General features: G+C 43.3%; 1 protein-coding gene across 1 annotated transcript; it reads left to right on the top strand.

Annotated features, from left to right (window-relative positions):
• Positions 1–1,921: 1,921 nt before the first annotated feature.
• On the top strand, positions 1,922–23,057 carry cdh15 (cadherin 15, type 1, M-cadherin (myotubule)). The gene is made up of 14 exons (XM_015953342.3): positions 1,922–2,133; positions 9,434–9,601; positions 12,354–12,509; positions 12,834–12,978; positions 13,716–13,897; positions 13,973–14,101; positions 14,185–14,367; positions 14,905–15,149; positions 15,318–15,454; positions 21,385–21,612; positions 21,689–21,928; positions 22,006–22,154; positions 22,234–22,425; positions 22,630–23,057. Exons 1-14 carry the CDS (start codon positions 2,080–2,082, stop codon positions 22,828–22,830), a joined length of 2,409 nt encoding a protein of 802 aa, XP_015808828.3. The 5' UTR covers positions 1,922–2,079; the 3' UTR covers positions 22,831–23,057.
• Positions 23,058–24,113: the final 1,056 nt, after the last annotated feature.

The raw sequence follows: 24,113 nt of genomic DNA, 5'->3' as shown, positions 1-24,113 counted from the left end.
TCTCGGGAACACTCCGCAGCGCTGAGGATCAGCGCAGCGCGATTTTATGTGTTTAATCAGCCCGCCTTCAGAGATCCAGGGATTTTAGTTAGTTAGTTAGCTGTTTTGTTTCTAGTTAGTTAGTGGGAGCACTCTTGTTTTTGGTGGCAACAACAAAAATAACTTTTAGTTGTTGTTTTGAGGGGGAGGGTGTTACAGACGCTGTCTGTTTTGTGGCCACAAGATGGCCTCGGTGCTCCTCCTGATCTCCTGGCTCCAGCTGAGCCAGGTGTCGCACATTATCCAATCAGGGAGCTTCCTTTAAAAGGCAGCTCCCTCTGTCATTCGAGGAGGGAAGCTTAGCAGAGGCTTGAGTGTTAAAGCTGGTGTTCCTCTTTTCCCTCCTAGAGCTGACTTATTTAGTCTCGTTGTGCAACCTGTGTGGTTTGGTTATTCTTCCTAGTTCAGAGCTCGTTTTTTGTCTTCTTTAAAATTCTCGTTAAAGAGTTCAGCTCACCCTTCTGGTGGAGCTTTTTGTGTTTAACTCATTCCCTTAGTTTCCCGGTTTAGTCCCGGCGTTTTGTGTTTATTAATATTATTGTTCTTTGCCCAGTCCTGGATGGTCCTTGTGTTTTGTATTATCATTAATTCCCCAGTGTGGACGTCCTTTTGGTTTTGTATTCATTTTTCCTTTGCCTGCATAAAGCAGTGTTTTAGTTAATAAACTCCTCTAAGAGAGTAAATCTTGGTTTGGTCTGGTTTTACACGCATTTTTCTTTACGCCCTCAATCCATCATCTCCTAGACGAGCTGGGGGCCGTAAAACCATCATACATCGGTGACCTTCTCAGTCCCTACACCCCCAGCAGGTCCCTGAGGTCCACGACCAAAGCTTACTGGTTGTGCAGCACCAGGCTAAAGACCAAAGGTGACAGATCATTTGCTGCTGTGGCCCCCAGACTCTGGACCTCTCTCCCTCTGCGCCTGAGGTCAGTGGACTCAGCTGAAGACTCACCTGTCAGGCTTTGGTGTGACCTTCATCATCCTCTCCTTGTTCTGCTCTTATTCCTCCTTACCCGGGACCCACTGATTCCCTCTTTTCTATTAATTTCCTCTCTTTCCTTACATTTTTGATTCACAAATTTCTATTTTTTATGAAAATTTTCTTCCCCTAGTTTTTCATGATTTTGGAAGATTTTTTGTATTTAGAAATTTTTGTTCTGGCGAAGCGCCTCATGATTTTCATCTTGAGAGGCGCTATATAAAAGATCATTTTATTTCTTTACGTTTGATTTGTACACAAATGTTGAGTTAGTTGAACAACAAAAATCTTTACGACGCTATCCTGCTTTTAGGAGTTGTACCGCCATAAAAGATATTTTATGAGCTTCGGAGGTGTTGCTTATTTTTAGAGCCAGACCATCTGTTTCTCTGTTCCAACTCTTCGTCAAGGCTAAACTCCTCTCTGGCTTCTGTCTGCAGATTTATATTAACCATGTGAGCTTCTTCTGTGGAAAGTGTGTTATCGATTTCTGCATTTGGTTCATTTGTGCAAGGCTGGAAAACACATTTTTGTCTCTTCCCTAGCTACTACTTGATGTGTTTGTACAAGTAAATAACAGAAATACTGATGGAAACAAATAAAAATCTAAGCTTTCATCTTCTTTCCGTTTTCTCTCCTTATTCCTTGTTTTTCTGTTAAATTCTTTGCTTTTAAGGAGTTAAGAGGCTCCTTTGGTGCTTCTGTTTTCAGCAGCTGCTCCATTTCTCTCCTCGTCTCCTTCGTCCTCTTCCACCGGCCTTGTGAGTGACAGCACATGTGCTGGAGGGGGTTCGTTGGAGGCCCGCTGCTGAAATACTAATCCCCTTTACCCCACAACTGTGAGACATACCCCAGCTATGGACAGGGTGGAGCTGTGAGAGACAGATGCTGGGAGAGGAAAAGGAGAGACACACACAGTAAGGGCGTGCAGGAGGACAGACAGAAGGACAGACGAGAGAGAAACGCTGGAAAGTGGATGTTTGGCACCTGTGAGCGACAAAATCACCGAGGGGGGGTTCAGCTCTAGCGGTGGTCAGAGACTGGTCCTGTTTTAAAGTCATGAGGATGGCGGTGCGGATGTTGGCGGTTTGTGTGCTTTTGGTGTTTGGTCAGGTAAGCATAATGCTACACGTGCTCCTTCATTGAACTATCTGTGTTCTATTTATAGTCCAAATGTTTTTGCACAATTTACCACAAAAGCGTTACGCTGAAGTAATAGTAGTGTAAGTTTTTATGCTTTTTTAAACTTCTCCTTATTGTGAAGCGCCAGTAGAAATCCCAGTCTGACTACTTTACCCATAACCCAGTTGAACTTGAGTTGCACCACGTGACTCTGCTGCCTTCCCGTTGGCATTCTGCTTCCTGCTTCTGCTGAGTGGGATCTTGTTTGGAGAGTGACCCTCAGCCGGCCCGCTCCTCACATACACAGTTTAGATTCCGTAGCTGAGTGATGTTCTCAACTCAGCGTCTACTTGTCTTCATCAACGGAAGCAATCAGAGCTGGAGGCTGAACCAAACATTTCATCCTCGTCCGAGGGAGGATGATGGAACCCCAGTTGTGCTCAGAGAGGTAGCTCGTGTCTGCAGACGCCACTGTGGCACTGAAAATGGATGACCATAGAAACAGAGTTATTGCCAAGACTTCTAAATATCATCAGTCTTTCTCTCTGTTTGGATCGGTCATGTTGAGCAAATGAGCGAGTCCCCCTTTGTTACATGTTGGAGATGTTGGCGGTAAAGTACTCAGACCTCCAAAAGTTTCTGTCGCCTGCTAAGTTTTGAGTGTTTTTGCAACTTTGGTGTTAATTAACGCTGTTTTTTTGGTTGTGTCCTGCGTTTTTAAACACATGGAGAGGACACTTCCTCCAAAAGAAGCTGTTACATTTAGGTGAAATCCTAATATTTGTAGCCTCTAACACAAACAAGCAACCCTGTCGGTGCTCTAACAGGGTGAACCCTGAATCACATCCTTCAGTGTGCTGCAACCAGCCCACGTGTTCTCATGCTGACATCAGACAGCTTGAGCTGTGTGTGGTGATGCTGATATAGAATTCTCATCCTCCAGAAGCTGCAGTGTCTCACAGGAAATGTTCTTTATTTGGAGAAATGTCCCTTTAAATGCTAACCTTTGACTTGCAAACGCTTAATAGAAAGCAACATCTAAAGAAACTGGGGCCTTTCTGGTGTAGCGCAGAAAAACCTTCATTCATACGTCTGATACTAGCTTTTCTGACATCTGTGGATTCTGCTGGGTGTCATGAGTCCAAATGAAAAACAAAGGTCAGAGAACTACATCTCATTCCCATCACTGATTAAAAATATGTATGTTTTAAATCAGAGCGGCGTGAATGGGCTTCCGCACCTCTAATTATGGGCCATTCCCATCTGTACCGGGTCGGCCCGGGCCGGGTAGCCCCAGTCGGCCCCAGCCTGGCCCGGTTGATTCCACACATCCTTGTCTTAAGCCCATGTGGGCTGATTCTACCCACCAATCAGAGGTTTGCTCTAATGGAAGGTGTGAATTTGCTGTCAGCAGTGGGTGTGTTGGCCCTGGTCGGCCTGAAGCAGACCCCCTCGAGAAGAGGGCTGAGAATGAGCCTTGGTTGGCCCGGAAAAATACCAGGCCACCCAGATATGTAAACAACCTACGCTACCCGGCCCAGGCCGACCCGGTACAGATGGGAACGGCCTATTTGTTTAATAAATCTCTAATTTCTCTGTTGGAGAGCGCGCAGTCATTGTTTTGGTTAGTGATGATGAAAAGTTGTTTAAATCCTTAGTTTGAGGATTAAATGTTGTTTAATTATTATGAAACCCCTAATGTCACTTCTAACCAACAGTCCAGTTTAATCAGAATATCTCAGATTTCAAGGGACCAAAATAAAAACAGCAACACATGGAATTTTTAACCATTTAGATTAAAAACACAACATCTGCCACACACACACACACACACACACACACACACACACACACACACATATTCTAAATGTCCATTTATGAACAGAGAGAGCAGATTTTTAGTTTCTTCTCCTTTTTTGTTTCTGACAAAATGCAAAATCCATAATTATTGTCAAATTCCTGCAAAGGAACATAATTTCATTCATGTGGTTTTATTTAAATTCTTCACCTAAATATTGTTTAAAGCAATGTTTTGGTTGAGAATTATTCTCTGTTCATGCTAACTTGGAGCGTTGGAGCAGAAAATGCTTTGTGAATCAACTTTATTATTAAGTTAAAGAAACTTAAGGAAGGTGACACATCTGCAAGTGATTTTATAATTGATCCGTTTAAAAATATTCGTCTTGTTGGTGAGAAACGGGTGGCCTTATTGTATTATGCAAATTTAGAAAAATGCATTGTGTTTTTTAAAAAGGAAGAAGGGAGAAACAATTTTTATATAGTTTATCTCAAGATAGAAATTATGAGGCGCTTCACAAGGACTATATATATATATGAGATAGATAGATAGATAGATAGATAGATAGATAGATAGATAGATAGATAGATAGATAGATAGATAGATAGATAGATAGATAGATAGATAGATAGATAGATAGATAGATAGATAGATAGATAGATGATAGAAGAAATAATTTTTATATAGTTTATCTCAAGACAGAAATTATGACATGCTTCACAAGGACTATATATATATATATATATATATATATATATATATATATATATATATATATATATATATATATATATATATATACATATCACCAGTCACCAGTTGTTACTTAATGCTTGTAATCTATTTTTATGATGTTGATCAAATACATAAACGTTTCGTTATTCTTTACAAATAAAACTAAGAAAATTCACCTAGAACTTAATAAATCTAATAGCAAAGGATTTCATTTAACCGCTCACAGCTGTCGGTCCAGTCAGAGCCGTCTCCGGTGTCACCGGGGAGCCATTCAGGTCTGCTGGGTGCATGTTGTTGGTGATGATGAGTGGGCAGCAGTCACAGCTGTTCCCAAATGCTTACGTGATGCCATTTGTCCCAATCTGTAACCCCCACCCCCGAGTGGAGAGAGGTGGGGTGGACCATGAAATCAGGTACAGATCAAGAGTGGGCAGCGGCGACCAGCTGGCGCTGAGGTCTCACTCATCGGAAACAATCAGTCAGAGGATTTAGAGTCTGGATGGCCGGCCCTGCTGGGCGTGGGTACCTGCAGGCTGTTTTACACTGACTAGGGTTTCAGAGGGAGCAAAGGGTAGAGAGGCGACTTCCACTTCATCAAATAAGTTATATGAACAGTGAAGTCAATTTCCTTTCCTCCGTGTTGCCCCGATAGTTTTTACAGACCGAGGCATGAAAGACCAGCTGGTTGCAGTCGTCATTCGTGCACTTTGTTGCTTACATCTGCTCACTGCAGTTTCTAAAATTGAAGAGACTTGATTCTGTTGCTTGATACGTGTCATTTGACTGGATCCTGTGAAACTATCTTTCAGGTTTATGATGGAAAAGATGAATCCAGTCCAGACCCTACTCTAAACGTATTTCTGCTACATCAAGAAGAATATTATTGGAACAGTTCAGAGAAAAACAGATGTTTTGTACTGATTATCCTAAATCCACCTCTTAGATATTCAGTTACTCCATGTCTGTGTCCCAGTCAAAGTCCCTTTTTTAGCCCAAGGCCGTGACCTTAACCTGCATTCCTAAAACACAGACATCTGCTCAAACAAGGGGCCATACTGGTATTGGGGGAATAAATAGAGTGCCATGCCCATGTCAGGCAGTCATGATTTAGCAAAGAGTTAGGGTGTGAGTGTTCGATGGGTGCTGGCTGACTGGTCTGATGCTTGTGGTGGGCGAACAGAAACAGATTCGCCTTCAGACGCCGTTTTCCCCGAGTTACTTCAGTGAGTGGTGACAAGAGGAAATGTTTAGGTTACAAAAGCGTCTGTCACTGAAAAGTTACCCAGTAAGCAAAGGAGTAAAGCCCCTGCTCCTCCAGACTGGAAATGTAAAGTTTCTATGAAAATGTTGCCTCTTGTGATGTCACAAACTGAGGCATTTTTAAACAGCTTGTTTTAGGCACACAATTCCTAACACTTGCAGAAAATATACGATTGAGTTTTTTTTTCCATTTTTCAAGTATAGAGGCAGTAGTTTTGCATAACCTGTCCCCTGTGTTTAAAGTTAAAGTCCCATCAGTTACAGCTACAGCTAAAAATGCTTTATTAAAGAGACAATGTGTAGTTTTTACTGTTAATCCCTGGAAATAACCATCGCAATGTTGTTTAAAATAAGTGAAATGATGGCCAGTTGTTGAGAAATACTGGCAGCTTCACAACAGATAACCAAATAAATCAGGTCTGCAACACACGGGAGTGGGTCTAAGTCTCTGGGCGACACCATTTTAGACACCATGTTTCCTTCTACGGGAACCCATGAGGACAAAATTCATTTACTGATTTGTAACAATTACACAACTGTCACCATTCAAAAACATTGTTGTTTGATGTTGCTCACATTTACCATTTCATTTGTTGCCAGTGATGAAAAGTAGTCTGATGTGCTTACAATTTTGCTGAAGTTTGCACTCCCCAGGGCTTTTTGACCCTAATGGGCATCCGTTGGTAAGGCCTCACTCCAATACAAAAATAATACATGCTTGCAATGATTTAGATATGTACTATCGCCACTGTCACTTTAACAAGCTTTATTACAAAAGAAAATGGTTTTCTGCCTTTGTAAAGTAATCAGACTTAAGTTTGACAATGTGTTTTTACTTCTGTCTGACTACTTTAATAAAGCCAACGTTGTATCCGACTCTGGACAGAGGCTCGGCTTCTCGACTGAATCATTCCTAAACAAGTCGTCCATCCATCTGTGGGGACCTGAGGTGAAAGGCCAAGTGGTAAAAGGATCTGGGGAAAGGCTCAGAAACAGTTCATCTGTGTGTGTGGAGTCATCACCAGCCTGTCGGAAAAGCCTCTCACTGGTCTAATTGGTAACCTGAAGCTTTGCTGTTCCTGTGTCTTTGTCTGGTAAAAACATTAGAACCGTGTTCGGATACCCTGTGGAGCCTCAGTCTGAAACACAGTGTCATGTTGGATAACTGCAAACGGTTAAAGGGGCGTGTGTGAATTTACAGCCTGTCTGCTTGGTTAAATCTGGTGCTCTGATGCTTCTCTGAAAGCTTTTCTTGTGTTGTACTTGAGGAACGGCTGGAAAACATCGAAGTATAATAAAGTCTTGTCCTGGATCTGAACTCATGCCATTCGTCCATTCCCACCTGGTCCCAAAGACCCAGCCCATCCTCACCAGTTCTGGTCATCAACCGTAAGAATAACCTCCAAAAGCAAATCATATTCTTGGCTCTCCGGTTCCGGGTTTATCTTATATCTGTCTGCTTCTCGTTTTTAGATTCCGGTTTATCCTGTTCCCGTTTGGAGCAGCACCCTTAGTTTACTCACCATTCTTAATAAAAATTATTATATTTTTACTTACCCCGTCTCCGTAGTGTGATTCTTTTATGTCTTGGGTAAAGCATCTTCCCATAAACATGACATTCCCACACTTTAATGAGTATTTCTCTGTAACCACAAGGTCTGTTTGATGGCTTTGGTCTCATCATAAAGGTAACCATAGTAAGATTTGTTGGGATGTGTAAGTATTAGTATTTGTGTTATTGATGAAGTGTAAATGGATATGGAACATCGTAAATGTTGTGTACTTAACTGAACACTAGGTGGAAGCAGAGCGCTGCTAATGTATATAGAGGTGTGGTGTAAAGTTCAGAGGAAGTTCTGCTGAGGGTTATAAGATGAATGTATGCGTGTCCCTGCTTCTGTAATAAAGTTCATTTGGATAAAGTTACTCTTTGCCTGCTTTCTGCCAACTACAAATATAACAGTAAACTTTTTTTCTTTTTTCTTTTATGAAGAGTTGTTCGTCACGATTTGTTTAATTGTAGCTTTAGTTGTGTTTGGAGCGCGTAAAAATGGTTAGTATGGTGTTGTAGCCCAGGCTCTGCAGCTTCATTGATTTATAGGGCATAAATTGTGACGCTAAACTTTTCCGGCCAACAATCGGGGGTGCTCGGGCTCAAAGTGGTACATTTTTAACGCAATATTCTTTTCGAAATAATTCATCGTAATTAACGCGTTAAATTCCCACCTAGTTTTTATTTTATTGTTCCATTGTCATATTTGACTTGATTTTTAAACAGTTTCATCAGATTGTATTTAAATGTGCTTTACAAACAAATAAAGTTTGATGTCCCATAATTCACAAATGAATTTGTGCAAAACAAAAGATCGCATCGTCTTAAGCTCTATCTGGCCTTGAACATGAGCATGGTAACTGCATGGATTATATGTTACAGAGATGGCGCCTCTGAGAGCATTTATGATTCTTTTTAGTAAATCTTCAGTTTTTGGGTTTTGATTTTAGCTCAGACGAACATTCAATCATTGACACTTCCTGGTTTTCAAGGTGTGCGTGTGACAGGAGCTGACTGCTGGCATGTCAGTGTAAACATCTCTGAGTATGCGGATGCTGATGGATGGAAACAGTTAATAGGAATGGGGTCAGGAATATTATGCTCTGAGATTAGCCTTCCCTCTGAGTAGGCATTCAGATGCCAGTCATGGTTGGCATTCATCTCTCCACTTGCTGCATGAAAGCGGATCTGTTCCGAAGATCAGAACAAGTTCTTAATCCACATTTTTATTCAGATTTGACACAGAATCTTTCAGCAGAATCTTGTTCTTGAGCTTTTAAACATGTGCTGACTCCGGTGAAATCCTGACAGGAAACATCCAAAGGAAGAGTGTGTATGAGGTAATGTGTGTGTGGGTGTGTGTCTTCTTCCTCTTGAATACTCTACATGTGAGACCGTGTTTGGTGTGTGAGAAAGCACGCACACTAGTGTTTCTGAGGGATTCATCGAGCTGAACAGATCCGTAAGGTGATCCCAAACTCCCAGTCAGGTGCAGGGCTGAAGCATAGAGGGGAATTTTGTGTTTGAGTGTGAGCGGGAACTCTGGTGGGAAAGCACGGGATCTAAATCCATTGTCAACAGCTGCTCTGTGTGTGTGTGTGTGTGTGTGTGTGTGTGTGTGTGTGTGTGTGTGTGTGTGTGTGTTTTGTCTTTTCATTTTGGGATAAATTTGCACACAAATAAAAATAAATAAAGATCTGACAACGAGAAACCTGAAGCTGTCCCTTCTGTTCTGGATCCCACAGAGTTAGCCTGAGCGCTACAGTTAGCACACAGCCAGTTTATCAGGCCACTGGGAATATTGAAGCACAGGGGGACATTAAACAGCTGCAAATAGATGTAACGGTATACTTTTTTCTTCCAAGAGCTCGGCTCTCTGGAGTTTTAAAAAGTTATGCACAGGATCTAACTGATTACCAACGTTTCTTTCTCTTTTTTTTCTTTAGGTCTTGAGCTTTGCTGAACATCAGCAGAATGAGGCAGAGCAGAACCCTCTGACTCTAAACCTCTGGAGAAATCAAGGTAAAGAGGTGGTCAGAGTGAAGAGAGACTGGATCATCCCCCAGATCAGAGTGTCGGAGAACAGCAAACAGATCCCTGAAGACCTCGTCCAGGTGAAAAAAATGTCAAATTACCTATTTTATCTGAAGTTCTTATATCTGACTGGCTGCTGATGTCATTTCATCACAGAGCAGATGCAGGTTTTCAGCAACATCTGCACTGGAGCACCATCAGTTTGATTTGTTTCTATTTTTTCAAAGATACAGCTGCTTCCTGCAAAATGTGTTCCTTTTACAGCAACAGATCTGGGATTTTTCTGGCCACATTACGACAATATAAACATGTTAGCTAACACCAGATTGTCAGAATGGTTTATTTGGTTTCATTGCATTTAAAGGTGTGGAAAACTGAAAAAAACTGTTTTTAATGATTATTTCTCATTCTAATCTGTCACTCTGAGTTTTTCATGCAGGCTGAACATTAAAACAGTCTTCTTCACCTATCTCCTGCATTGGCTTCTGATAGAAAATAGACCGTGATATGCTTGGATTTGAAAATCCTCACATGTCTATGTCACACTGTGGATTAGAATTCATGGCCTTGCCCATTTTGGCTCGTGCCCGCCCACAGCAAGGCGAGCACAAGCAGAAAGGAAAAAGAGTGGAGAAGGTCTCGAGGTGTTTCTCAAAGCCGAGGCGCCTGGCCTCGTAAGACGATGTCTTGCGAGGCCAGGCGCCTAGCTTACGAGGACACTGTCCTTCCTTGGTCCAAAAAACGGTAAATGGAACAGACTTACATCACGTGACCGTGGCTTCTGGTCACATGTTATACGTATAAGTTTCAATATAAATGTTTAACAAACCTTTTACTTTTTAAATGTTGTATACATTGGTTAAATTAAACATGTAAGCGAGTTACTACCAGCTAGCCACCGAAGCTGCAACTACTAAGCAACAAACCAAGCATAGCTAAATGCTTTGAATATAAAAAGAACATTTTAGCCCGATACAATTAGTTGACTTACATTTAAACTGGAACTTTGTCCCCGACGTAGCTGCAGGCTCCTGATCCGCCATCCTTTTGAAAATACTGTAATGAAGTAGAATTACATTTAATTAATGAGCCATAAGGCGTAGGATTCCATAGGAAATATGGAATCCACCTTACGGATCTATGAGGTTATTTAAACCAGAAGATTGGATCTTTTTATTGCAGGGATTAGATGACCGCTCCGTATTCACTCAGAGACAACAGAAGAGAGAGTCAAGTTAAAAGTTAAGAATTTTATTACTAACAAATTAAACTAGACTGACTTCAAAACTAAATGTATAGTGTAACTAAAGTGGATGAGACGGTGGATAGATGACGTGTGATGTTAAATCAGAACCAGCAAATCCGAAGAAGCGATTGTTCTGTTAGGAACTGAAGGTGTTGTTTTCGCATTAAGCTTTGGTTAGGAGGTTCAGAAACACATGAGACACCATCATGTCGGTCTACCTACCCTTCGTGGAAGTCCCCTTTAGATCCGGAATGTCGAGGTCTTAGCTTGACCTTCTCTGGAACCGAGCCGGCAGGAAAAGCCGCGGTTCCGATCAAACTCGTCTTGAGTTACTTCCTGGCACACGACAAGATATTGGCGTCTGGTGAGACCCAAGCCTGGGTCGGTGGATGGTTGAGCTTTTGTTCTGAAAGGAACTGTTGTCGCTGGTTGTTATAGCGACTGGATTTTTCAGCTTGTCGTTCTTTCGGTTAAAGAGTTAAAAGATCAGGATTGGCCACTCCGTCATTTTCTCTGGAATGCTTTGAACTGGCGTTAGAGCTGGCGTGGCGTAGTTTTATACTTCGGATGTAATGGTTTATTGTCGAATGAAAATGACCAAACACCATCAGAACCACGCCTCCGTCAGGTCTGTAAGATTCTGATTGGATCAGTGAAAGGAATGTGTTATGTCTTTTTAACACTACGTGAAATGAGTCCTGTTGGAACCCTTAAAGTCACAGTACCTTTATATTCTATAGGATCATAATAAGGTAATTAATATTTTGATTGCACAGATCGGTCACATCTTATTTATTGACTAACACTTTGATGGATTAGCTGTATTAAAATATAGTTCTTTGATTAATTAAAAGAAAAGAGTTCATTCTTCATTCTTCTGTTGAGCTGAAAACAAGCAGATTAGAAGGAATGCATGAGACCTTGAGACCATATCTCATGCAGACTAGTTCTGAGCAAAGAAGGGAAAAGAAGAGTCATTCCGTTCCGTTACAATACCACGCTGTATTCTGGGAAATTTTTGACCCAGGCTAGGCTACAATGCACCTCCCGTGTACCCTTGCTCAGCTAGCTGAACGGCTAACTAACAGAGAACACACACCTCGGTAGAACATGAACATTGGAACATGCCTTGGAGGTTCCTGATGATGTATCTCCTAGGCAACCGGGGCGGGACCAAGAAATCAAGGCGAGGGTCCTTGGCATTGAGAAAACCCTTGGTGATAGTAGCTTTCCAACATGGCTGAACTCATTCTGTTAGCCAGTCAGACACGAGGTGTGTGCACATCATTAATTGTAATGTGTAATCCTGATGTTTTCAGCCCACCTCTGCACCAGTAAACATCTGCATCTCAGAGCAGGAGCAACATAGCCTTTTCATTTGTTTAATGACTCAAACGGCATTGATTTACACTATAGAACACTGCAAACTACATCTTTAATAAGGGGACCCTCATTGTAAAGTGTTCCCTGGAACATTTTTATGGAGTTTAAGGTTTACAAGCATTAATTCAGTAAAAGTCTGAGCCATTTGCCTTAGCCCCACCCCCTTCTCCTAATCATTTTTGTGTTGTTGCTCTTCCTCTCAGATCAAATCAGACAAAATTTTCTCCGGTGAGGTGATCTATAAACTAGAGGGGCCAGGGGTGGACCAGGAGCCCAAGAACCTGTTTGAGATTGACGATAAAAGCGGCGTAATCAGGAGCAAGAAGCCTCTGGACAGAGAGAAGCACAGCAGCTTCACGGTAAGGTTACAACTCAACAATCAGGGCCGTCCTGTCCGTGCGTGCAGGAAACGTCTGCACATGTTTCAAAGCACACGTTCATGTTTCTGCCTCAGATCACATATCGTGTCACGCATGGCCAGAGGTCAATTTTCCACAGCCCTTATGGGCATCGTGGGAGAAACGTCGATTCATTTCATGAATGAAAAAACTGCGCTTCTGATCTTTTTGCAGCACATTTTGTGTTACTTCATTCAGCTAAACACAAACTCTGAGAATTAAACATTAGATCTGTAAAAACAAGCTTTTTTCTTGCCGTGTATGTGTGTGTGTGTGTGTTTGTAGCTCAAAGCCTTCGCGCTGTCCCCCAGTGGGGAGAGACTGGAGAACCCCACCACCATCGAGATCGTGGTTCTGGACCAGAATGACAACAGGCCTGTCTTCACTCAGAAGCAGTTTTCTGGCTCGGTCCCCGAGTTCTCTGTCCCAGGTAGTCCATCACACACTGACTTACTCTCTTTGATTCATGATTTTCTCTGAAAAGCTTTGATAAATCTTCTTCCCGACATCGTTTCCAAACATGACTGAATTAGCTGTTAACATGTAGCAGATTTCTCATCTTGTTTTAGGAGTTTGTAACAGTGAGGGAGTCTACAGAGGTCAAAAACGTGGAGCCAGGACTAGTTTCTGTCAGCGTGTCTGGAACCAGTGACTGCATTTCTAAGAAAACCTAATGTGTGGAATCTTTTGAACAAGCTAACTTTTTATGTTGACAGTTTTCCTGAAACACAACTCAACTTTCTTTGATCAAATCCCCTGAGGTACAAAACTTCATTCACATTGTATGTGGGAGTTTTGTTGACCACAGATTTCTGTGGAAACTGCCCATTGTGCAACGACACAAACCTGCAACGTCTTTTCACTTATGCACGTCCAGTTTTGGTCTCCTGAAGGGCCAGACGGTGACACCAGATTACATCTTGGCTCATTTTCAAACGGTGAAGAAAGATATTTTAGGTTTTGTGTGAAAAGACGTTCAGGACTACACATCTTTGTCTCGCCAAACCAGATGCGTAGAAGAAGAGATTAGTGTCGAATCCCCCTCCCCAGGACGACAGAAGGACCATTAAACATGGAGAACACCAGCATAGATCTGGCCACGTGCTATTGCAGAACGTTTTGCTGAACGTTCTTGTTGAACTGCATTTTTTCACTTCTCCCTTGCAGGAACACCCGTGATGTCGGTCTCAGCCACGGACGCCGACGACCCCATGACAGAGAACGCTGCCCTGAGCTACTCCATCATTAGCCAGGAAAGCATTCCTGACAACGGCGTGACCAAAACCATGTTCGGCATCAACAACCAGACCGGCACCATCTACACCAGAGACGTGGGCCTGGACCGGGAGGTAGGCGTGACTCAGATCAGGACAGTTTGTCTGGGTTTGGCTCTGCTCTCTAAAGATCCCGTGTTTCTGTCTCAGGTGGTTCAGGGCTTCAAGTTGAAGCTGCAGGTTGCTGACATGGGGGGTGAGGGTTTAAACAGTGAAAGTGAAGTAATCATACTCGTGTCTGACATCAACAACCACCCACCGCAGTTCAGCCCTGCCTCGGTGAGCTTTGAGTTTGCATCCAACGCCTGCTTACGTGTCATAAATCTGTTGATCCAATACATCTGTGTGTGCGGTGACAACAGTACAGCTTGACAGCAGAGGAGAACGTGTTCGGCGTTGAGATCGGCCGAGTGAATGTGACGGATAGAGATGATCCTGGAACAAGAAACTGGGAGGCCAAATATACCCTATCCAACGATCCGGACCGGAACTTCGCCATCAGGACGGATCCGGACACCAACCAGGGAATCCTGACGGTGGTGAAGGTATGAGGGAGCAACACGTGTGTGTAGGTTGTTAAAAACTGTTCCTATGCTCAACTGGAGGGTGATTTTGTTTAGGAAACAGGAGGATAGTTGGAGGATGCTTCATGGAGAAAAATATAAAAAATCAGAAAACACACAAAACTGTTTCAGTGAGGGAGTTTGGAGAACAACACTTTTAAATTTAATGAACCAAAACAAGAAATGTGTGATTTTCTGTTCCAAAAAGAAACTACAGACACTAAAAACAACAAAAAATATATACTAAAAGACTTACAGTAAACCAATTTTGGGACTAATTGTTGGTATTTTCCTTTATTTTAAGGCTTTCAAACACAAAATCATCACCATCTAGTGGTCCTTTTAAAAATGACAAGTTCCTCAAAAACCTTTACTGGAAATTTTCTTTTAAATTTTGTTTTAAAGCAAATCAAACACAAATGAACCAAAATTATTGTTTAGCTGTCGTGTAATCCCAATACTGATTCCCATCATCTGACCTCAGAGCAGTACAATCTGTCTATTCTGTGTTGTTTCCAGCCTCTGGATTATGAAGCTCAGAGGGAGCACGCTTTGTTTGTGACAGTGGAAAATCTCAGTCCTCTGAGCAGCAAGGCTCCCAACGTGCCTCTGAGCACTGCATCTGTCCTTGTTACGGTTCTGAACAAGAATGAAGGTCCGCATTTCAAAGAGAACCCAATCCAGATTGAGGTCCTGGAGTCTGTGGATCCTGGAACGCTGCTGAAAGGCGCTATGGCCTCTGATCCAGATCATTCTGAGCTGAGGTGGGACCTGTAGGGGGTTAGAGGGTTGTTACAGGTCCCTCAACAAGCTGCTGGCTGACATTCTGTGTGTGTGTGTGTGTGTGTGTGTGTGTGTGCATACGTGCGTGCGTGCGTGCGTGCGTGCGTGCGTGTGTGTGTGTGTGTGTGTGTGTGTGTGTGTGTGTGTAGATATGAAATCAGTAAAGATCCAGAAGGATGGCTGGAAATCCACAGAAACACAGGAGACATCAAGTCAAAGAGGAACTTCAACATGCAGTCTCCACACGTCAGGAACAACGTGTACACGGCTGTTGTCAAGGTTACAGGTGGGTTTCTCTGTGGCTTTTAAAAGAGCTTTCATGTGTTTAAAAGTCCATTTAAGCTCAAATAACTCTAGAAATCCAGTATTTTATTTCATTTTCCACTTGAAAATTTTGGTTAATTTTCTTATTTCAGCAAAAATAATAATAGAAAAAGCTGTTAGTTCCTCAGTTGCTGCTGCCAAAAATGGCATAAAGCTTTTAATTTTCATAGAGTTTATAAAGGCCGCAGCAGCACAGGAGGTTGAGCAGGTTGTCCAGTAATTGGCGGGTTGCAGGATTTCACCCGGCTCCTTGAGCAAGACACATAACCCGCCTGCTGGTTGTGGTCAGAAGGACCGGTGGTGCCTGTTTACAACAGTCTTGCCTCTGTCGGTGGGCCCCTGCACAGCCACGTTGTAGCTCACCACCACCAGTGTGTGAATGAGTGAATGATTGTGTTGTAAAGCACCTTGGGGGGCTCTAGGACTCTAGAATATGCTATATGAGACACAGGCAGTTTACCATTTATAAGAAAGAAGATTTAACAATTGTAACTTTTTAAATAGTCTATCCACCCATCCTTTTCCTGAGCCCACTTGTCCATGCAGTCATGGGGGGCTGGAGCCTATTTTACGTCCCTCAGCTCGACTAGGAGTGTGATGTTTAATGAGGGAGTAAGGAAAATTAACTGTGGAAGGAAACTCCATCCATCCATTTTCATCCACTTAACCGAAGTCGGGTCGCGGGGGCAGTAGCCTAAGGTGAGAGGTCCTGACTTCCCTCTCCCCAGCCACTTGGGCCAGCTCCTCCGGGGGAATCCCAAGGCGTTCCCTGGCCAGGTGAGAGACATAGTCCCTCCACCGTGTCCTGGGTCTACCTTTAGGTCTCCTCCCGGTTGGACGTGCCCGAAAGACCTCACCAGGGAGGCGTCCAGGAGGCATCCTGACCAGATGACCGAGCCATCTCAACTGGCTCCTCTCGATGTGGAGGAGCAGCAGGTCTAATCCGAGCCCCTCCCGAATGACCGAGCTTCTCACCCTATCTCTAAGGGAGAGCCCAGCCACCCTGCGGAGAAAACTCTTTTCGGTCGCTTGTATCCGCGATCTCGTTCTTTCGGTCACTACCCAAAGCTCATGACCATAGGTGAGGGTAGGATTGTAGATCGACCGGTAAATCGAGATATTCGCCTTCCGGCTCCGCTCCCTCTTCACCACTACAGACCGGTACAATGTTCGCATCACTGCAGATGCAGCACCAATCCGCCTATCGATCTCACGCTCCAGTTTTCCCTCACTCGTGAACAAGACACCAAGATACTTAAAGTCCTCCACTTGGGGCAGGACCTCATCCCTGACCCGGAGAAGGCCTTCTACCCTTTTCTGAATCAAGACCATGGTCTCAGATTTGGAGGAGCTGTTTCTCATCCAAGCTGCTTCACGCTCCAGCAACAGCTGAAGATCACGTTCTGATGAAGCCAACAGGACCACATCATTGCAAAAAGCAGAGACCTGATCCTCAGGCCACCAAACGAATGCCCTCCACACCTTGGCTGCGCCTAGAAATCCTGTCCATAAAGGTTATGAACAGAATCGGTGACAAAGGGCAGCCTTGACGGATTCCAACTCTCACTGGGAACGAGCCCGACTTACTGCTGGCAATGTGGACCAAGCTCTGACACCGGTCATACAGGGACCTCACAGCCCGTATCAGAGGGCCTGGTACCCCATACTCCCGGAGTACCCCCCACAGGGCCTCCCGAGGGACGCGGTCAAACACCTTCTCCAAATCCACAAAACACATGTAGACTGGTTGGGCAAATTCCCACGCAGCATTCAGGATCTACAGAGCTGGTCCAGTGTTCCACGGCCAGGACGAAAACCACATTGCTCCTCCTGAATCTGAGGTTCAACAATCCGACGGACCCACCTCTCCAGAACCCCTGATCAGACCTTACCAGGAAGGCTCAGGAGTGTGATCCCCCTGTAGTTGGAACACACCCTGTGGTCCCCCTTTTTAAATAAGGGGACGACCACCCCGGTCTGTGGAAGGAAACTACCAAATTAAATCTCTTAAAAGGGAGTTTATTAAAGAAAACAGCTCTCTGGGCTGGAATGAATAAATAGAATACATACAAAACACAAACGGTCATCCAAATCTGGGGGTAATAAACAAAGGATCTCTAACAAACGAACCTACTCTAATAAACAAAACGCAAGCACTGAAGGCTGGATGAAAAACTATATCAAACACAAAAAGCTTCACCAAAAGGGTGAGCCGAGTCACTCTTCATGAGGACATTTCTAAATGACAAACGAAACCACGAAGAGTCTAAATAGGCTAACTGCTACCACTCAGGTAACCACAAGCTAAGATTCTAAAGTCTGTGCAAAGGAGGGAGAGAGGAGAACAAACACCTCTGTGCCTGCTCTCATCTGGTTTCTCCCCCTTCACATCTCTAGGTGCTTCCTTTTACGGTTTTTCTCAGTTTGCTTTGGTGCATTTCTCACAATAGGATTACACTTTGCACAACAGTTAGTTCAACCTCCACAACAAGTAGTCGTTTTGGCACAACCTAGTGGCGGTTTCACATTCATTCATGCCTTTGGACATGAAGCAGTTGAGTAAGTACAAATGTCTTAAGAATGGTCCCTTTTGACTTGCTGTCTCCTTGCTTTTATCATGAATGTCACAATTACAGTTTTTCTCAGTCGCTTTGGTGCGTTTCTCAGATCAGAATTAAAATTCTCATAACTATTAGTTCAACCTCCACAACATTTAGTCATTTGTGCACATCATAGTAGCAATTTCTCCTTTCTCTGAACAAACTGCAAATGATTTTGGACATGCATCAGTTGCTTTCATACATTTCTCTGCTGTTTTTTGACATTTCCATTTGCTTATGTCATGTCAGTCAAAATGAATTATACTTATGGATGCTGAATAGTCACTCTCAATAAAACTAATAGTCTTACTTTCATTGCTTGAGTCATTACACACAAAATTGTTGAACTAGTTATCAAATGTCAAATATCAGTCATGTGTCAAGCAAATTCTATACCTTTCTTTATCCTTTTATTCTGGAAATGTCTCCTAAATTGAACAATTGATCACAGGTGAATTTCATCTGTCACTCATGAGGAGGTGAATCCTCAGTTGGCAAGCATATATGAACTGAGCAGGAGCTAGTGTGTACCATTTCTACACTTCTGTATACTTCTCCACTCCAGGAGATACTTTCCTCGCTGCATTGCGGGGGATGACATCCATTGTGATGTAGATGAAAATATGTGGCCAGACAGACAGGAACGTCTGGATGAGCCAGAATGATTGACTGTACCTGTACGTTACAGTACTGTGCAATACTGTATGCACTGTTACATGTACTGTATATTGTTCACATTTGTGCACAGCTCTACCAAAAGGGTGATTTTTTGTTTACATGTATTCTACAGTAAACAAGTGACTGTAGCATATTTTTCTTTTGCACAATGCTGTAGAATTACAAACACTTCTATACAGTAAAAATGTAAAATGTACGTATTCAGTGTCTCAGTTACTCCCAAAACTCCCATAACATCTACAGTAACTTTACTGCACATTTCAAATGGCTGTACCAGTAGGGCATAGTGCTGTCTTGAGCATTTTCAGGTGTCACCAAATATTCTTGCTATGGAAAACACTGAAATTATAAACTGTCATGGTGAAAACATGACAAAGCCATTTGACTATCTTGTTCATAGAGATGGTGTCAAGACTTTTCATTTTGATGGCACTGACAGTTTCATTGACATGAATACTTGCTTTTGAGGAATGGATTATCAATTTTGAGCATGTGACGTGCTTTTGCAGGCTATCCACTAGGTTTTGCAGTTTGCACTAATTGTTTTGAGAAATGCACTAACTGCTGTGCAAATGTTAATAGTGTTCTGAGTAACGCACCAAAGCGACTGAGAAAAACTGTATTTATACTTGTACCGGCTGAATAGTCATTGTCCTTACAACTAATAGTCTTCATTTCATTTTTTGTGTCATTGCACTCAAAATTGTTGAACATCTTGTCAAACAATTTGTACACCCATTTTGAAAACCCTATTTTTACAGTTTTTCTCAGTCGCTTTGGTGCGTTTCTCAGAACACTATTAACATTTGCACAGCAGTTAGTGCATTTCTCAAAACAATTAGTGCAAACTGCAAAACCTAGTGGATAGCCTGCAAAAGCACGTCACATGCTCAAAATTGATAATCCATTCCTCAAAAGCAAGTATTCATGTCAATGAAACTGTCAGTGCCATCAAAATGAAAAGTCTTGACACCATCTCTATGAACAAGATAGTCAAATGGCTTTGTCATGTTTTCACCATGACAGTTTATAATTTCAGTGTTTTCCATAGCAAGAATATTTGGTGACACCTGAAAATGCTCAAGACAGCACTATGCCCTACTGGTACAGCCATTTGAAATGTGCAGTAAAGTTACTGTAGATGTTATGGGAGTTGTGGGAGTAACTGAGACACTGAATACGTACGTTTGACATTTTTACTGTATAGAAGTGTTTGTAATTCTACAGCATTGTGCAAAAGAAAAATATGCTACAGTCACTTGTTTACTGTAGAATACATGTAAACAAAAAATCACCCTTTTGGTAGAGCTGTGCACAAATGTGAACAATATACAGTACATGTAACAGTGCATACAGTATTGCACAGTACTGTAACGTACAGGTACAGTAAATCATTCTGGCACATCCAGACGTTCCTGTCTGTCTGGCCACATATTTTCATCTACATCACAATGGATGTCGTCCCCCGCAATGCAGCGAGGAAAGTGTCTCCTGGAGTGGCGAATCCATCCTCTGCAGGACTCTGCTGTGATGTCATCACAAGCTGCATCCATAGCTGCTAGCAGGGTCATTTGGGTGTGTGGAAGCCTGTCATATGCCTTCCGCCTCCAGGAAGAGAAAAACTCCTCAATTGGATTTAGGAATGGAGTGTAAGGAGGAAGAAACTCCATAAGCATCCTGTCGTGTGCTGCAAACCACTGTCTGACTACAGCAGTGTGATGGAAGCTAACATTATCCCAAACCATTACATACATTGTCCGATTGTCACCAGGACACACACCAATTTTCATTACAATACATGGTAAAAACATGACAAAGCCATTTGACTATCTTGTTCATAGAGATGGTGTCAAGACTTTTCATTTTGATGGCACTGACAGTTTCATTGACAGGAATACTTGCTTTTGAGGAATGGATTATCAATTTTGAGCATGTGACGTGCTTTTGCAGGCTATCCACTAGGTTTTGCAGTTTGCACTAATTGTTTTGAGAAATGCACTAACTGCTGTGCAAATGTTAATAGTGTTCTGAGAAACGCACCAAAGCGACTGAGAAAAACTGTAATATTTTCTCACCGTCTTCGTTGCACTCTCCTCTCTCTTGCTGGCCTTTTTCCTCCTCCTCATTCCTTCTCGTCTCCCTCCGCCCGCATGTGCTCTGCTGTGTGTCTGAGTCTGATCCTCCCTCTTCCCCGCCCCTACTGCTCTGTGTGTGGACAGTCTGGACACGCAGTTACACATGTTGACCAATCGCCTGTAGCTTTCACCAAGGCAAGAGGGGGAGGGGGGAGGGAGGGTGACGCTCCCAATGACGAGCCGGCTCCCGTCGTTCACTTCATAGAGCCGGCTCTTAGAGCCGGTTCGTTCGCGACCGACGCATCACTATGCTGTAGCTAGCTGGGTTTAGCACTCCGACTCCCCACAACACCTGCTGTCTTTTTGTTCTGATTACTATTTCAGGACTTCTGTAAAAAAAAATACAGATTTTTAGGTTGTGTTTAAATTAAAATAAACAAAAAGCATTTATATAAACTAAAACAATGATTTCCTTGTTTTTGAATGACATTAGTAATAAAGGAGTGACAGATGTTTTGTTCTTCTGCCTAACCGTGCAGATGCTGGAGGTCTATCTGACACGGCCACGTTGAAGATCCTGTTGAGGGAGACCAACGACTTCCCCCCTCTGCTCACCCCTCTGAGCGGCTCTGTTTGCACGGACGCCAGCAGCACAGGTTCTGCTCTTTACCTGTCTGCTACGGATAAAGATGGTCCACCACATGCTGCACCCTTCACGTTTGCCATTGATGAGTTGACAGTGAACTGGACCATCACTCAGTTCAACAGTAAGACAAAAGGTCACAGAGAAGATGTCCCACCCGGTGGTTGTCCTGATGCTCTCATGTCCTCTGCTCCTCACAGATACCCACGCTGTGCTCAGGCCCGCTGTGGAGCTGGAGCCTGGGGATTACACAGTCATGGTGTATGTGACGGACTCTGGCAGCCCACGCTTAGGTGCCTTCGCTCAGGTCAATGTCACCGCGTGTCACTGCGATCCCTACGGGGACTGCAAGTCTGAGGCGGGGACCATCCTCGGCTCCAGGGTTGGAATCAGCTTCCTCGCTCTCTTCATCATCAGCGTTTGTGTTGCCCTGCTAATCGGTGAGCGTGGTGCTGATGAAAATCTTCCTGAAACGTGCTTTTGAACCGTGTTTGTAACCCAGACTGACTGTTCGCAGTGCTGTTCCTCCTGGCTGTGGCTTTGGCTGCCTGTGGAAGGCGCCACCACATAAAGAAAGAAACGGGTCTGCTGGTTGGGGAATCGGAGGATGATGTACGAGACAATGTCCTGAACTACGACGAGCAGGGAGGGGGTGAAGAGGATGAGGTGAGGCTGAAGGATGGAGAAGCCTTCCTGATTCTGACAGATTCACCTCTGATGTGTTCTTCATCCTCTCTCATTGCAGAACGCCTTCAACATTGACCTGCTGTGGAACCCACGTGACGCCCCTTCCAACCCGTGGTCCTCCCACCCGGGGTCTGCTGTTCCTCGAGGCAAGCAGCCGCTGAGGAAGGATGCGCCACACAACCTGCCCTCTCCCGCATACCCCCGGAGGCCTCCTGCTGATCCCTCTGACATCGAGGACTACATCAACGATGTGAGACTCCATTCATGATGTCAACGTTTCCCTGCTGAATAAACCAGCAGATGTTGTGTTGTGGTGCTGGTTTCGCTGGTGGACCAGCATAGAATGCTAATCCAGGATGGGACGCCGGTGCAGCATCCGACCACCAACAGCAGGATTCTCTTAAGTTAAAACATTAAATCCAAAGAGAAATGAACTTCTGTGTTTACTTTTCAGGGCCTGGAGGCTGCCGACAACGATCCCAACATGCCTCCGTACGACACAGCTCTGATCTACGACTACGAGGGAGACGGCTCAGTGGCAGGCAGCCTCAGCTCCATCGCTTCGGGCAGCTCGGACGGAGACCAGGACTACGATTACCTCAACGACTGGGGACCACGTTTCCAGAAACTGGCCCACATGTACGACCCGCGTTAGAGCTGATCCTGCTGACACGGGTCTGTGGAGACGTCCAGACACGCTTACAGAGATTTTAATCCACCTCGAGGAGTTCACGAGGAACAAACAACAAAACCAGAGAGGAATGTACCGGATAGGATTTACGGAAACTTTTAAAGCGGATCAAAGTTTTGTGTTTAGCTCAGGAAGAGTCGGATAGAAAAGGTGCCGAGTTGGGCTCGGTGTTGATAAACACACGCAGATTCATTTTTATGTTTGTTTTTTACCAACGTGATGATTTTATAAGAGAAACTTCTGATGTTTTTATTTTTATTCAATAACAAACCCTCCTTTCCAGGGCCTGTTAACCCTTTATGGAGTCTCTCAACACAAAACAAATAATCTGTAATTATAAAACTTTAATGCTCTTTTATGTGTTTACTTAACTCTGATTTTACCTGTGTACAAAATAAATGTTTATTCCTTATTAGTGAATCCATTTAGCAGCATTTCTTCATTTTAGATCCACATATTTTCCAGATTTTTGTTTAAAAGCTGTTTTAATCCTTATGGATTTAATAGTTCTTAGCATTCCAAAGTGTATTTAAATATTTGGCAAACATTCTTTAGAGATGCATCCTTCTTATGCAAACAAACGTTTTGAATTTTAGCTAAAAATAAACACAAAGTCTTTCCAGCAGACGTTTACTGGGAGAGAAAATCCAGGAAGTGTGAGAGAAGAATAGAGAATGAAAATTCTGGCACAGCAGAAATGTGTCAGCTTCTCAACAAAACCTGTCAAATCTATTTTTATTTCTTGATAAATTCCACATTTTGCTCTGAAATCCTTGTTTAATAAACAGTAAATGGCCTGTATTTGATATAGCACCTTCTAGAGACCTGGAACCCCTCAAGGTGCTTCACTACACCTACCGTCAGTCACACCCTACACATACGTTCTGAGTCCAAGGTTAAAGGTCAACTTCACTCATATTTGAATAAATTTGCACTGGTCTCTAGATTGAATCCCTTGTAAGCTGCACTGAGGCGGGGGGGGGGGGGGGGGGAAATCTCTGGTGCACCCTTTTAGCACCGAGAATTCAGCTGGAGGAGAAAGTAGCTTCAGAGGAAGGTTTTAGAGCAGGGGTGTCAAACTCATTCTAGCGCAGGGGCCACATTGTGGGAAATCTAGTCCCAAGTGGGCCGGACCGGTAAATTAAAAACAACTTCAGATTGTTTTCTTTGTTTTAATACAATCAATATAAAACAAGGCTGGAGGCTGAGGACAGTGTATCCAAAATAGTACAAGTACAACACCTGAA

This window comes from Nothobranchius furzeri, chromosome 9, assembly GCF_043380555.1.
Source record: "Nothobranchius furzeri strain GRZ-AD chromosome 9, NfurGRZ-RIMD1, whole genome shotgun sequence".
Taxonomy (NCBI): Eukaryota; Metazoa; Chordata; class Actinopteri; order Cyprinodontiformes; family Nothobranchiidae; genus Nothobranchius; species Nothobranchius furzeri.
Note: the sequence above shows the minus strand (reverse complement) of the source record. Positions and strands in the feature narration are given on the sequence as shown.

What these genes read in the sequence shown, in the direction of transcription:
- cdh15 (XM_015953342.3), top strand. Translation starts at nt 2,080, where the DNA reads ATGAGGATGGCGGTGCGGATGTTGGCGGTTTGTGTGCTTTTGGTGTTT. An exon ending in CCCCGAGTTCTCTGTCCCAG is followed by an intron (nt 12,979 to 13,715) that starts GTAGTCCATCAC and finishes TCTCCCTTGCAG; the next exon opens with GAACACCCGTGATGTCGGTC. An exon ending in GACCATCACTCAGTTCAACA is followed by an intron (nt 21,613 to 21,688) that starts GTAAGACAAAAG and finishes TGCTCCTCACAG; the next exon opens with ATACCCACGCTGTGCTCAGG.